The 16,236-nt window shown below is 38.9% G+C and overlaps 1 protein-coding gene across 1 annotated transcript; it reads left to right on the plus strand.

Annotated features, from left to right (window-relative positions):
• The first annotated feature begins 333 nt into the window (after positions 1–333).
• C2H7orf57 (chromosome 2 C7orf57 homolog) lies at positions 334–12,836 on the plus strand. The gene is made up of 7 exons (XM_038128383.1): positions 334–639; positions 1,242–1,421; positions 1,655–1,763; positions 1,890–2,052; positions 8,065–8,165; positions 9,247–9,383; positions 11,497–12,836. The coding sequence occupies exons 2-7, from the start codon at positions 1,256–1,258 to the stop codon at positions 11,565–11,567; spliced, it is 747 nt and encodes a 248-aa protein (XP_037984311.1). The 5' UTR covers positions 334–639; positions 1,242–1,255; the 3' UTR covers positions 11,568–12,836.
• Positions 12,837–16,236: the final 3,400 nt, after the last annotated feature.

Below are 16,236 nucleotides of genomic sequence, written 5' to 3' on the forward strand. Positions count from 1 at the left end.
AGTAGGGGCAAGGTCCGGCGGGCTGTCACAGTGAGAGGGCGTCTTTCCCTCCCTCTTTGGGAGGAAGGCGTCCGGGCACGGCTGCCGCCGCTTGCCGAGCCGGGAGCCCGCCGGGAGCAGCGGGAGCAGCTGCACCCCAGCTGCTGCTGCAACCCGCTCTGCACCCCAGCTGCTGCTGCTGCTGCTGGGGGCGGCGGCGGCGAGCAACACTCCCGAAGTCCAACCCTACAGTGGAAAGGAAAGAGGGAGGGAGGTACCGTGGGCCGAGCTGCCCCGCTCCGCCCTCGACGGGGTCCGGCTCCGCCCTCGTCTCCTTTTCGGGCGGGGGTTGCGTGTCGTCCCTCGGGGAATAGCTCTTCGGTCTCTGAGTTGCTGCCACGGCGGCAGCGGGACCCCGAGCATCGTCAGCGGGAGAGCGCCGGGGGACGGACCCGCCCAGGAGGGGCAACGGGCGCTGGCTGCTGCCTCTGCTGCTGTCCCTGACCCCGGGGAGCGGCAGCGCTTTGGCTTGTTTCTTGGGGTTGAGTTTGGGCACAGCCAGAGCGCGTGTGTGTGCCAGGAGTTCCTCAGCCAGCTGCTGCCTGGAAGTGGTGTCCTTATACCGACGGAACGGCACCAGCTGCAGCTGGAGTCACTCCGGTAAGTGCCTGTGCATCTTTTATGGCACAGTACCTCGTACTGGCTTTTTCTTATTTATCTGACTTCCATTTTCCCATTTTAAAGGATTTATTTATATTTTCTTTTGCTCAGAAGTTGAGAAAGTAATGTCTGGAGAAGTAGGGCCTTTGATGTTGGTTTTTATTAATTTTTTAAGTTGGGGATCTTGTTTGGGTATTTTACAAATAAAGACTTGCCAAAGGACAGCTACTGTCTTTGCTTTTAGTTAGTGCATATGAAGGAAAGGAAAACAAAGGCTGAAGTGTTTTCTGCTGTCTTGTGTGCCTCTCACTGCTTTTGATGTGTCCTTGGAAATAGTTTTCTGAATGAAGAGGCATGATCCTCTGTATGAGAGCACTTTACGGGAAAACTTGAATGTTGCCTCAGAACTGAAACAGAAGTGTTCTGCATCTGATTCTCTAGAAATTGCTTGTGCTATATCCCCAGAATGAGCAAGGCTGGTCTTTTGTCTTCCTGATGAAATGTAGTACCTCATTCAGGTGGGCTCAATTTGTTAAGTTGCTTGAAAAAGGGATGCTATCAGTTAGCTTTGACCATAAATATTTTCTTTTCCATTATTGCAGGACAGCAATACTCCATGCCACTGAAACAACCAGAGAAGGGCCCACTTCCCTCCCAGATTATGGGTCTTAGTGACCTCTCAAGAGCTCCCCATGAAGTGCCACTGTCTGGGTGCCACAGGAAGTGGATCAAAGAGACTGATTCAGCCTATGTGAAGCTGGCAAAGCAAGGAGGCCGACCTGGTGAGCCTCTGTCTTGCTTCTTTGGTTTTCTTTGTTTTCTTTGGCTTTGCTTGAGTGTGGCCTAAAGTGCTCATAGATGCTACAGAAGGATCCTCTGGACTTTTGAAATAAACTTGTGGAAAAAAAGGAGGAAATGATTTTCTTCCTGACAAAATAGCCATCTGAAAACAAAGGTAGTGCTTTTGCTACTAGACAAGTCAGAAAAGTACTGGCTTTTGTCTTTTTCTCTCCAGACCTACTGAAGCACTACACTCCTGTGGTAATGAAGTCCCCTCCAGCAGCATATGCTGCACCTGACTGGTACACACACTGTGCCAATCCTGCAGGGATTGAGAAGCCACGGTAAGATTGCTGAGGCCCAACACATCTTGGCCTCTGTCTTCACCTATTAATATTTCTGAATACTTCTGTACTGAAGTGCAGGATTTGTATACGTTGTACAAATGAGCATTAAATCTTTGCCTGCAGGAGCTGTGTTTCCTCTCTACCAGATTATATGGTTCACAGAGAGTTTATGGCTGATGACCATCACGGTAAGAGTTATGAGAGAAGAAGAGGGCCTTTTGAGTTTGATACAAAAAGTGTTTGGCAGCGGGAAGCTGAGGACAAAGAAAATGCAGAGAAAAAGAAGGTAGGATGGAGATGTATGCTGTGATGATGCTTTGTTTGTAGAGCTTGTGAACACATCTCTGTTGCTCCTTGCAGGAGGGAAGCTGTTATCCATATGAGTTTCTGTATTCCGTAATCAATTCTTATATTGTAGTTAGAGAACATGAAGAAAGCCATGTTTTCTTAAGTGCTGCAGGTGTAGTGTGAGAACCAGAAATGCAGTTTCCCATCACATTATATGGTATATACACATCAGTATAAATAAAAAGCAGTAGTTAGTTTCTATCTTATGCTTTATTTCCCTTGTAATTCATTCTTGGTGGAGAGACATCTTGTTTAGTAATCTTGAGTGAGGAAGAAAGAAGATGAGAACAGAAGACTGTTCTGAAAAAGGAGTTTAATTTATTTTGAAATGCAAGGGAGTTCCCAAAGATACTGTGCTAACTGTCTTTGAATGAAAGATGTATCCAAGACAAAGGAAGTACAGCATAAACTATGCCCCAAACAAACCTTTCTGTACTGACACCGGTGTTTTGTCTCGCACACCTCTCTATTATCCTCCTTCTTTCATCCTCCCTGCCCCTGCCCATTTTAGATGCTGAAGCCTTATGTTTTTTAGATATCCTCTGTAAACTCAGTTGCCACATTTACCATAGGGCTTTGGGGTATACCTGGAGAGACATTTGATGTACTTGAACACTAGTACCTCCCTTCTTCAACAGAGGGGTAGATGTTGGGCATTTTAGGAAAAAAAGTCCTCAGCCTTTGCTGAGATGAATTAGTGGTGCAAATTCAGAATGATGTCTTGTGTAAATCGGAACATCTCATTAATGAATAGGCTTGGGAATGTTTACTGAATCTGTGGCAACAGGCAAACAAGCAACATATATTTAAACTCTGATTTATCTGATGCTTGTAGGTGAAGCTGCTTTTTTCTATCATAGATTTAAGGCATTGAAAATAAAAACTTGACTTGCTGCTGTACCTCTTAAAGGAATTGAACTAAGACAGAGAGGAAATGCTGTTCCTCACTCCCTTACTTAAGAACCAATTATGTTCAGTGCTCTAAGAGTCAAACTTAACTTTGATAATAGTAATTCAAGCCCATATGCTGACTTGTAAAGTGAAACTGAGATTCATTTCAGTTTTGGTGGAGTTTGATTGGGACCCAGTTTCATTCAGTCATGTGTCTGAAAATTTCATGTGTTCCCAGTTTCATTCAGTCATGTGCTTTATTTAGGACTGAATGCACAGAGAGTATACGCTATATATTCAGCTCAGATTATGAATATGCTGAGGGCCTCATATATAATTTATGCTATTCTCCTGGAAGGTGAAGTTATGTTTTGCCTAAGGTTCTAAATCTACCAAGTCTTTTTGTGTAAGATTAGGTGCCTGCGAAGACACATTCTGTGTTAGTACATTTAGCTCTACCTCCACACCACCAACTCTCATTTGGCTCTGCTTCACAGTATATTTGTTGTACATTGAAAAGTATATAACATATCTTAAAATGTCACATGGTGCTTCTTTCACAGCTACCTCTTGAATATCATCTTTTGGGAAGTTTCTATCCCATGCTCTTAGAGTACCTTCCCAAAGAGTCTTCAAGTGAGACAAAGGAACTAGCCCTACCAAAGAGTCTCAATTTTAGTTTTTTGCCATACATCTTGTATGTTGAAAGGTGAGAATAATGTATTACAAAACACCACAGGCAAATTTCTAAGGAATATTCAATTTATTTATTTGACTTCATGATGACACTGCAGCAGCAAACTACCTCAAGTATTTGTGGTAGTATGAGACTGAATGTATTGAAAATATTTTTAAGTCCAGTGTGACTAAGCAGTTGTTCAGAAGAGACATGCATGATGCAATTGTGGAGCTAAATCCCAAAGGGCACACTTAGGAACAAGTGCAAAACTGTTTAACCTCTAAGGGTACCTCTTCTGCTCGGTTTGGAAAACATTGTTCCCAAGTGGGCCTTTGCTCTGAAGGTTTCAGCCTTTGTGCTGCTTTGTTCTGAAGTATTAAAATCTCTACTGTTCCTTGTGGTTATTGCTGTGTAGAGGAGGACTGGAGATCCAGGGGACCATTACATGGGAATTTTGCAAATCAGCAAGGAGTATTAGTGCATGAAGGATTTAGCCTTTGTGCTCATGGCAAAGTAATGGACTTCTGGCCCAGGGAGAAGCAGCCCATGGAAATCTCACAAGGCTTAATAAGACCAAGTGAAAGGTCCTGCACCTGTGCTGGGACAACCCCTGTTATCAGCACAGGCTGGGGGATGAACAGATGGAGAGCAGCCCTGATCAGAAGAACTTGAGGGTGCTGGTGGGTGAGAGAGTGGACATCACCCAGCCATGAGCACTCACAGCCCAGAAAGCCAAACGTGTCCTGGGCTGCATCCAAAGCAGCATGGCCAGCAGAGCCAGGGAGAGCATTCTGTCCCTCTGCTCTGGTAAGACCCCACCTGCAGTGCTGCATCCAGCATAGGGAGAACAGGGAACTGTGGGAGGAGACCAGAGGAAGGCACAAAGATGATCAGAGGAATGGAGCAGCACTCCTATGAAAAAAAGGCTGAGAGAACTGGGATTGTTCATCCAGGAGAAGAGAAGGCTTTGGGGTGACCTAGTTATGATCTTCTAGTACCAGAAGGGACCCTGTGAGAAAGATAAAGAGGGACTTTTCACAAGGGCATGTAGTACAAAGGGGAATGGATTCGAACTTGAAGAGAGTAGGGTTAGACTAGATGTTAGGAAAAAATTCTTTACTATGAGAGTGGTGAGGCACTGGCACAAGTTGCCCAGTGAAATTGTGGATACCCCATCCCCGGAAGTCTTAAAAGTTAGGCTGGATGGTGCTCTGTGCTACCTGGTCTAGTGGAAGGTGTCCCTGTGTCAGGGGAGGTAGAACTAGATGATCTTTAAGGAGCCTTTAAGCCAAACCATTCTGTGATTTAGTGATCCTTTTGCCTGTGCATCTTATGGCCCAGCTGGGTTGGGTTGAAAAAGCTGTGACCTTAAGAAAGAGGGAGGCCTGTATGGGTGAGAGGTCAGTTGGAGGTGTCATTGGAGTTTGCATCAGCATTTGGCAATATCCTTGTGGCACCAGTAAGATTACTCCTTCATCTCCAAAGCACTTGCCTGAAATGTCTGTGTACATATGTATATGCACTCGGGTTTGTATGTGCTGATGCAAGATGGCTGCTAATCTGAGGCCAGGATTTTACCTCAGAGAGAGATTTGAAATGTAATCTAGAATTTTGTCCTTGATCACACAGGAGCTAGGATTTCATCTAAAGGCTTTTATCTTACCATGCTGGCTGCAGATATCTATTGTTCTTCATATACTGGCCAGGCACAATGCATATTCTATGCCATATTTCTTTAATCCAAGAATAATAAATGTGTATTTATTATAAACATAGTAATTTTTAGAGTATATTGTTACCATCTCTTCACAGAGGGAGAAAACACTTTAAACCAAGAACATGTCTTGTGTAGTTTGTTTGTAAAAAAATGCCTGTGTAGTTTGTTTTTTTCTGGGAAAAATGGTGGCTGCTCCTAAATAAAGACTTGTCAAAGGGAGAAAGCTCCCTCAGCTGTAATCATTGGAGTATAGTGGCACAAGAGTCTGCTTCTAATGCTGAATTTGCCCAGCAAAGTAACAAATAGCACCTGAATGGATTGCAGGTGCCCTCCAAAGCCAAATTCTGATCTGTTCCCTTGCTACTTTTGTCATTAATTAGTTTACTTTAACTAATTAACAGGAGTCTTTTGATCCCTGCAGGATAAGCTAACCTCTCATTTAATGCCAAGAAAGGCAACATTTAAAACAAAGCTCTTGCTTGCAGCCTTCAAGACTTTTCTCTTTGCCTTTCCTCTCCGCTTTCTTTTTCTTGACTTTATTTTTGACAGCTTGAACCTTTTTCTGTCTCTAGTCAAAATCTCTCTAGTTTTTGCTCTCCCTTTTTCCTTTGATTAACTCTTTAATTACTAGACCTCCTTTCCTTGTGCTTCTGTTTGATGCCAAGAGGGAAATCTCATCTCTCTCCATCTGCTCTTTGTTTATCCTGACTAAATTGAGTTGTGTTTCTGGGTTGCCCTGTGTGCCATCCTGCCTCCAGCATGTGACAAATGTCACCTGAGGTTGTTTTTGTCAGTTGAAACTGTAGGTAATTGTGTCCTGGATCTGATGTCAAATCTGAACTGGTCCAGTCTAGTGATAGAGGGAAGACAGTGCTAGCATTTCTGCACAATGGGATGGTATTTCTGAAATGTAAAGCACAAATAGGCTGCTTCAGCAAACAGTGTGAACAAACTTGAAAAGCAGTTCTAAGCAGCTAATGTGGTTTTTAACCTCCAGGTTGGACAAAGACCCTCCTTTTCATCTCACACATCTGCCTCTGATATCACTGCATGCTCTTGCTAATCTCATCTCTTCTTCTTTGACAAATGGCCCAGTCTGACTCCACTGAATCTGAAGGGGTTTCAGCACTGACTTTACTCGTGTTTGCATTGACGTCCTGGCTCAGAATCAGTAAACTGTCTGTCCAGGCTTCACTTTCTTTGAGATAATAAGAAAACTTACATTCTCTGAACATTCAGATCTGCCTTTTCTTTGTGGTTTCCTAATTAGTTCATTGATTAGATGTATTCAAAGGCAATTATACTTTTGTTTGCTCTTTCCATACTCACGGTGCACAAGCTCCTTGAGAACTCCTTGGTGTGTTTACATTTTGGAATCTTCTCCTTATAGAAGTTTTCATGGGTGTTTTGTAGTGTCTGCACCCCAAGTGTGACTGCTGTTCATGCATCTAATTTTTGCACCTCATAATTTTTGCTCTGTTAACTGTGAAGCAGTATCTATGTCCACATAGGTGGAAAGTATTGTTATCCTTAATGTACTTGGAAGTTTATGGAGCAATACATTTCACTTTTAGTTACCCTGTATGATTTTTTTTTTTTGTAAATAACCTGCAAGTAATATCTCTTATTCCATGGGGCACTCTCCTGTGTTGCATGCTTAAAAAATAAAATGGTCAAATAATATGTAGGTTCTAACTAAAAAGATATATTAGTATAACACCAAAACTTTGTTAATAAGCTTTGAAAATTCTGTGCTATCTTCAGGACTTCCCCCTTGTCCACTTTTCTTTGTGCAATGATGGAAGCTGTAAATAGTTTTTAAAAGATGTTTTGTTTTTTTAACTCAGAATTTCTTAGCAACTATTAGTGAAAAATATCTGGGACTTGTTGAGGATATTTAATTTCATGCTTTTGAGTTGACCCTTTAGTAGCTGTTGATTTTGATCAAAGTTAAAATAAAGGGCTTTGTTATTTGTTGCTTGTGTTTCTCCACTACTTATTGGTTTTCCCACTTTCCCTATCTTTCTATGTTTTCATCTTTCAGTCTTTTAGTCAACACTGAGTTTCTTTACCTGTCATTGGAAATATGATAAAAGTAAAATATATTTTTCTATTGTAGGCTGCCCCCAGTATGTATGTATTTGTTTGAATATCAAACCTCTAACTAATATACCACTACTGTTTTCTTATTATATAGGATGTTTTATGCTTTTTATTAAAAAACAAAATCCAAACAAACTAAAATAGAAGTAGCAATTGAACCATGTGTTAATTTCTAGTCCTCCTGACTTTAGTAAGACTGGTCTGTTTTCATATTCATCATACAGAGAAATGGACCAAGATGAGAGGTTGCCATGGATAAGTTTGAATTTGAAGCTTAATTTGAAGTGTATTGTGAGGGAAAGGCTTGTGTAGAGTACATTGTGGGGAGAGCAAGCAGCTAATCTCATGTAGAATAACTAACTAAGGGGCTGCTTTATCTTTTGATATTCCTCAATAATCCATTACTAGTACTTATGGAAATAATGTAGATAAGACATGGAAATTTGAACACATTTAGGCCTTTAAGATCACCCTTACTTTTGAAGGCTATGCAATCGTATAATCTTCGTGGCTATTTTTTTCATAACTCCTTTTTTTGAGCTAAGATTTCTCTAACACAGGTAAAGCTTCCACCTATAAGCCCTAAATATCCAAGCAGAATGCCAACTGTTTCTACAAACCAGGAATTTAGTGGAGAAAATAAGCTTTCCTTCCCACCCATGTAAGTAGTACCTTTATGAAAATCATTGAACACCTAAGCCTGCAACTATTCATGTGTACAAGTAAAATTGCTCCTTGTAAAAATGCAGGAATTGTGTATGGACCTTGTGGATCTTCATTGCTGTTAAGTTTGCTATCATATGTGATGGTGAAATAGTTTTAAAAACATCTAAAGCAACTAAAATAACAGTACTTTAACTCATATTAGAAAATTATTCTATATAACTTTGTGTTAGGAAAACTAAGCATAGAGTGGTATATCTTCATGTAGCAGAATTTTTTGGTATTGTAAATTGGGTTTTTTCTTAATACCAGTGAACAGGTGAAAATGATAATCTACATTGTTAGTTCTGTCAGTGTAGGTTACAGAGAAACAAGTAGGACTGACACTTTAAGAAAAGACATAAACTGTAGCCTTTATAAGTCATACAGAGTAAAAATACTCTGATGAACACCTAAAATAGGTATTTTAAGCAAATTTTTATGTCATTTGTGATGCGATGAAATCACATCATCAGCTGTGTGCACAGCTGAATAGTTTCTGCAAACTTTGTCTTAAAAATTTATTGCTCAGTCATCAGTAGTCCTAGTATGTTTTAGAACTGTGTTAATGCTGCCAAATAAGTGATTAAACTGTCAAATGAATTTAAGAGAAAATTTGTAACATAATTTCACTTTTGTGCACCACAGAATGAGCAGTCAGCCTTTTTCATTTACACATTCTTTTGCACTTCTTGTCTTTTAAGACCAGAACTGTGTAAGCATTATACATGTGAAATTCCAATGAAACAGATGTCTCTTCTCATGTAAATTTGCACATTACTAAATCAGGCATAGTTCTGTGCTTTTTTTTGTTTGTTTGTTTATTTTTGGTTTTTCTTCTTAGATGATTTCATGTAGAATATATGTTTTGTTATTTATAAATATATTATAAGGCTATAAATGGTTATATTTTAAAATTAATGTTATAATTATAAATAAATTATAAGGTCTTTTCTGTGCAAAATATTATTTTTTCCACCTAGCTCCCATTTTTGTTTACTTTTTGGTTTTGTTTTCCTTTAATATATTTGTGTTTACAGGCCTGCTCAGAGAAAAAATGAAGCAGTAAATTTTAGCAAATTAATAAGCAATGGTTATGGGACTGACTGGTTTCAGCAGTGTACTGGATGGGAAAAAAAGATTGAAGAAACATCAGAAAGTAGTGAGCACTCTGAAGGTAACATTATTGAAAGCTGTTTCTTCTAAAATGAGCTGGGCTCTCAAGGTAACAGCAGAGGGCAGCCTCAGTATTTGTGTGGCTCTCTGGAAATGGTGAGACACGTTGAATTATTGTGCTTAGTTTACAATACCCTGTGACCAGATAAAGAAAGGAGTGCTCCTGTTTGTAGTCAGCGAAGGCAGGCGCTTTCATGGACTTTTTTCATCTCTACAATTGCAATATGCTCTGCTCCAATCTAGGGGCTTCTGTGTTCTGATCCAGGGGCTTCTATGTGATGTGTTTCTATAAAATGCTGCAGAGACACAGCCATCCTGCCTAAATTTAAGCAGACTGTAAAATATTTGTTGCCTCCTTGTTATGAATATTCTTTTGCTCCTAATATTTTTCCAAAAACTTCTGTCACAAGTGTCATTGATACTTATGTTTAAGAAATAGATCACTGCTTGTAGAAATTTGTCAAAATAAATATATGCGCATTGTTGATGACAGTGGAATTTCAGCAGTTTGAGAGAAAAAAGTTATCCAATGTCATGCTTTCAAACCTTACTTTATCATGCACAATAGTAATAGCTATGAAAGACTTCACTTGGAAGCAAATATAAAGGTTAAAGGGTGGGAAAATTTCTCTTACTTTTATCAAAGACCTTTTGCTTTGGTAACCATGCTGGCTCTATCAGTTTTCTATAGCAATGTTTGGAAATGCTATTCAACCTCCGATTCCATGCACCAGATTTTTTTTTTTTTTAATTTTTGTTAGGGAATCTTTTTGTACACACTGGCATTGTCATTATTCCCTTGACCTTGATAAATTAATGTATGAAAGTCTTAGAGGCCAGGTATTTTAATTTTTCTGACACTTCAGCTCTGAATTAATTTTTGTGTCTTCCATTAATGTATCTACAGTATTTTTTTTTTTTTTTTTGGTGTGCAAAACCTCTTTCTCCAGGTGAGTATCAGGAGAAAACAGGAAACTAGAACTTGTGTGGTTTTGTTCAGAAGAAAAAATGTCATAACACTGAGGGATGAAGCCAGATCTCAGTTTGGATCTGAAGGAGAATGCATAGCCTTAGAAGCCACTTTTCAAATTAACTTAAGTATCCAAACTCTGGTCATGCAGAGGATGCTGCTTTGGGAGGTTCAGTGACACAACAATTCAACTATGAAGTCTAAAAGTGCTCTTACTCAGCATGAAAGAAAACTTTGAATATTCTTCTTTGTTTTCAGATTCTATTCAACTTTCTTGTGTGCTAACATTTTTGTTTCCCATTACTCTGAGTAAAATTAACGGGGATTTCAAAATCTCAATTTCTTTAATTTGGTGATAGTTGATTCCTTTAATATGTGTGCCTCTAATGAGACATCTGAGATATAAAAAAACTTGAAGATTTTTCAGAGTAAGCATGAAATTGGTTTGGTTATACCACTTAGGCAAAAGAGAAGAAAAATACGGGTACACTGTAAAGGCTTCTGAAAAGTCAGTGTGCTGCATAGGTTGACAAATAGATACATCTAATTTTTGAGTTGCTTTTATTTTTCAATTTTTTTTGATAACGTGATACCTGCTTTGCTTCTATTGCCTTTGTTTGCAATCATAGCTATTCCATTTGAGATTGTTAAGAGCATTAAAAGCAATCTTCTTTTCACTGTGATACAGAGCCAATATGGTTTCATCCAGATGTGTATCTTCCTTCAGTTTGACCGTGTCCTTTTCATTCTTTTAGGTGATTGCTGACAGTAGTGCTTTTACTTTTTTTCCCACTTGTGTACATTTTTCTGTTCATCCAAAGCAATTGGCAGCATCAGCACCTTGCAGCTCCCTTTTGAGATGGAGCTTTCTCTGTTCCTATTTCCACAGAATAAGCCCTAGACACATCAGGAAGGAGATAAAACCCATTCCATATATAAATCTATAATCCCTTTGTTTTGGGATACAGATTTGCATCATACTGCAAATTTCTTAGGTAGCTTGTTTATCTTGTTAATTCAAAATTAAAAATAGTGGAATTTATGTGTATTTTGACATGAGGAAGAAACCAAAAATTTTAGCTGACCTTTATATTATTATGGTTGAAGTTATTCTGTAAACGTTAATATTTTTTTCCTATTGCAGATTCAGAACGATCTGAATCACCACCAGCAAGAAATGAGTTAAAGCCACCATTTCAGGGATGTAATAAGTAACTTGAAGGATTCTTGGGGAAACTGAAGCTTTGTATTGCTTATATAGCCCACTATTTACATGTTGGCTAGATTATTTTTTTAACTTAACTCATCCCTGATTGAGATGTTTGTGAGATGGATGAACTTTGTTGGCTTGATTGCAGCAAGTTTTAAAGAACAGACAACAGCTGCCAGTGCTTAGTCCTAGACCTTTTATTAATATAATAAACAAAATAAAGCAAAGCTGAGGTTTTCTCCTGCATAAGACTCCTGTTGCTTTGCTGTTCTCAAACAGGCTTACCATATTGCTGCTGACCTGACTAGACACAGGCATGCTATTGATATGTCCAAATCAACGAATTTCTTCAGTTAAGTACAGCTGTACTCATGAATTATGCCACAAAGAAAGGTGAAGGGGAACTGTATGGTATGGGATGAAATGTAGATAGAAAGAATTGAACTGGTATGGATACTTGCAGTAAAAAAGTCAAACCTTCACTGAAAAGACTGCTTCTTCATCCCAAAAACTCATTTACTTTGAACAGACACTGAGCTTTCTCAGACTGTTCTGTTGCTGTGCCTGCTGCACAAGAGCTAGTTGATCAGTCGTAGTGTTCAACCACATAATTAAAGACCTGGTGGCATTTCCTGGTGTAGTCTTGTTGTATAGAAGCTGAATCATTGGTTAACAGTTCTATGGACTCAGCTATCTATGATGTCTGCACTTTCAGCTGTTAGATAAAAAATTATCTGTCCTGAAGTCTTGACTGCAACAAAAATATTATGTGCTAGATCACTGTGTTTATTTGCACCAGCAGAAGTCTGTACTTTGAAATAGCAATGTATAAATGTTGTACTTTAATATTTTGAAAAAGTTAAGATACACTGATATTTCAACACTTGCTATTTTATCTACTTGGATTAGGATATATCCCTGAAATCTTATTAATAATTAAATATTGATTATAAAGTCCACTAGAAATTCATTACCATGCAATTTCATTACCATGTTTTTTGCTAATAGCATGAAAAGTAAACTCTTAATTTTAAGAGTTTCCTCTTCAGATTACATTCAGTGCATTTTACACCTTTGAATCCAAGTCCTGAAGGTTCTAAAATTTATTAATAAATATAGATTTCTTTGAACAGAGTGTTTAGAGTATTTGGTTTAATACTGTTCCTTTAGAACCTTGATGTAAAAAATTATTTGAAATAGGTAAATCGTTGCTAATCTGAACCCTTGAAATTTTCAGCGAACTGTAGAAATTTTGATGTTGATGTTGTTAGACCTAGCACCTGAGTCCATCTTTTCTGTCCATTATTTTAAACAATTCAACTAAATTGTATTAAAAAAATAGGCTAAGACATATGCAAATGCTTCAATGTACAGTTATTGGCTGCTCAGCAAATTTTTCTAAATATAAAAAAAGCTTACATCAAGCTGTAACTTTAGTGGTGTGTGAGATTACTTACCTTGTATCTGTTTTCACTTATAATTTGTGTTGCAAATTATGCCCAGATACATTGAAACCACTAATTTTGCCGTGAAGGCCGAGCTTGTGGGGAAATCCAGTTTTCTAGGCCACCCTTTTCAGGGGATGCCAGAGTTGGAGCTCATAGCATTAAAACCCGACCAGTTGGGGTGAGTTGACCTTGGCTGGTCACCAGGTGTCTGCCAAGCCTCTCTATCACTCCCCTTCCCAGCAGGACAGGAGAGAGAAAATAAGGTGGAACACAACTCATAGGAGTGACTCCAGTAAAGGGCAACAGAGCTGGAGAAGGTTTGAGAAAGTAAGTCCTATGAGGAGCAGCTGAGAGAGCTGGGGTTATTTAACATGCAAAAAAAGGAGGCTCAGGGGTGACCTTACTACTCTCTACAAGTACCTAAAAGGAGCTTGTAGCCAGGTGGATGTTGGTTTCTCCCAGCCAACCAGTGACAAAATGAGAGGAAACAGCCAGGGGACATTCAGGTTGGACATCAGGAAGAATTTCTTCACTGAAAGGAGGGTTAAGCATTGGAATGAGCTGTCCAGGGAAGTGGTGGAATCACCATCCTTGGAAGTGTTCAAGAAGCAGCCATACATGACAGTGCTATGGTTTTGTTGACAAGGTGGTGTTCAGTTGAAGGTTGGACTTGATGATCATGGTGGTCTTTTCCAACTTAAATTACGGCCATTAATGTGTATTCAGCTTTCCTTAGTCAAGACAAGGAGAGGTTTGATTTCCACTGCTGGGCAACTGAATCTGAAGGGATCACAGTTTGAATACTGTGAGATAGAATATTAACAGCCTGAGATTTCTCTTCACAAGAGCGGGAGGGTGATCCTGGAATCTGTGTATTCAGAATAACAGAGAGCTGCACCAGACACATAACTTGTCTGTTCTCCAAGGGACATGAAGTCAAAGTGGTGTAACAAACCAAAAAGCTCCAGCTGAACCCAAGGATGGAAGTGTGCTGCTTGAATTCACCTTATTGCCGTAATCACATTGTTCTATTTACTTCTGAGTCAATGCAGTCATGCAGCTGGCAGTTTTCAAAGTCATCAGCAGTAAAAGTGGTGGAAGCTTCTGGTTTTCCATTTCTGTTTTTCAGAGAAATGCCAAAGTCAAAAGCTGGGTGCTTATTACAAAATCTTGCCTTATTGTTTTAAATGCTGAAACATTTGTTTCATTGTCTTGTGCTCTATTTCTGCCCTGAATGCCTTTAAGTAGTGAGATTTTTTTTCTTTTTTTTTTTTTTTTTTTTGTAATACTGATTGCTTTGCAAGCCCAAAGATAAAACAAAAGTGCAGTTACATTTTATGAATTGCATCCAAGAGACTGGACATGTGAATGTTTCTAAAAGAGAATTCCAGATAAAGATTTAACAAAAACTTGGCAGTTTAGTGACCGGAGAGGAATTTTCCTTTTATATACAGCCATTTCACTGTAGTGAAGTCTAATATATATCCAATACATAATTCTAACCACTTCTGTCTTTTTGGACTAGACTAAAATACAAACATGCTTCCAAACATCAAGGCTACAAATGCATTAGCTTTCTTTGTGTAGCAATACAAACAAAAATTCAATTGCCCCATGTGCTTCTGAAGCATCTAAAATTCCCTTGATTTGGGCTTATCTATTTCTTAAATACTATTATCTGTGCTGAATATTCAGGCTGAGTTGTAAAAGATGTAGGATGAAGCCAAATTTCTTTCTGTAAATAAATAGCTTTATATTCTTGCTCTTCTCTGCAGGTATTTTTTCAGAATGTAGTTACATATTATGCTACAGTGTGGGAGAAAAAGCTAGAAATAGAAATAAAGATGTTCAGTCTTAGCACATGTTTTCCTTCTATTAATAGTTGTCGTGATACAAAACATCCAGAATAAATGAAGAATCATAATGAAGTGGGTAAAACAGCTGCACTGAATTATTTGACCAATTGACTGTGAAAATGGTTTATTGTGAGATCAAGGGAGAATATGTTTGATTATGACAGACAGCCTTCTTTTCCGTAGCTCAAATTTTCATCTGTGCAATATAAAAACCTGAAAATGGACACTGTTTGCATGTTGTTATTATTACCCCAGTATGTAGCTGTGTATTTTTCACCCTTCTAAACAACATTCGTATTCTTTCCACTAAAATACAAAATGGAATGAAAACCCAAACACTACACTACAAAACCAGGAAGCTAAAAGGAGATTTAAAGTTTTTTAGTGATAACTGAGAGCAAAGGTTACCACCAATTATTAGACTCATAGAAATGCATAATTTATGGAATATTTCAGACAAGGTAACTACAGTAACTTTATTATTTACAAAAAAAGCAAATTACATTGATTCTCTTAATCTATAGCTAAATAGAAAGCAACCTGAAAGCTACAGCAGACTTTTCATTGGACCCTGAGATGAAGGGGTAGGTAATACTCCTTTTTAAAGGAAAACTTTCTTCCACAGAATTAAACACTCTTCTGAGGTGTTTGTCCACTTCTATGGCTTGGAAGTCTTGACAAATATTTAAAGAACAGGAAAATGGAAGATGGTTTAGGAACCTGTCCTCCTCTTTCACCTGCTGGAATTCTAAACAAGCTGAACAGGTGACATTTTTCTGAGTTTGCTGAGCAATTCCTTTTGCAATTCCTCTTACATGTTGTTTATGCCTAGAAATACATCTGTGCAAGGAATCTCTCTTTCTTATATTCCCATACAAAGTCTTTTGGTGTGAGACAGGATATGAATAAATTTTACTCTAAGTGCCCAATACATGATTTTGTAATAAATACATCTCAGCAATGCCTTGTGCCTCATGTGTTTACTGTCCTGAGGCACAGAAGGTTCTCTACCATGAAGATTTTAGTTGCTCCGTCTCCCAAGTATTCCCTACTATGACAAACTACAGTGTGTGGTTCTGGTACGAAAACTTACTTTTAAGATTGCATTGCAGGATTGTGGGTTTGATGTTTTCAGTTACTGTACGCTCAATGTTAAATTTACTCTTCCAGTAGCCGAAACCATCTCTGCTCTTTTCTCGCACCGCTTTTGCCGTGCCCGCATGCCCATGAGAGAGGGAACACAGTGTGTGCGCACCGACCCAACTCCGCCATCCTCGGCCGACACCTGCGGCTGTATCTGTATCTGTATCTGTATCTGTATCTGTATTAATCTCCATGATAAGGTCCTCCCGAACGCCCGTGCCCTTGGC

This window comes from Motacilla alba, chromosome 2 (assembly GCF_015832195.1).
Source record: "Motacilla alba alba isolate MOTALB_02 chromosome 2, Motacilla_alba_V1.0_pri, whole genome shotgun sequence".
Taxonomy (NCBI): Eukaryota; Metazoa; Chordata; class Aves; order Passeriformes; family Motacillidae; genus Motacilla; species Motacilla alba.

Bases quoted from the DNA above. Each gene is read 5' to 3' on its own strand.
- C2H7orf57 (XM_038128383.1), top strand. From the start codon at position 1,256: ATGCCACTGAAACAACCAGAGAAGGGCCCACTTCCCTCCCAGATTATG. The intron at 1,422-1,654 runs GTGAGCCTCTGT...TTTTCTCTCCAG, and splicing joins AAAGCAAGGAGGCCGACCTG to ACCTACTGAAGCACTACACT. The intron at 9,384-11,496 runs GTAACATTATTG...TTCCTATTGCAG, and splicing joins AAGTAGTGAGCACTCTGAAG to ATTCAGAACGATCTGAATCA.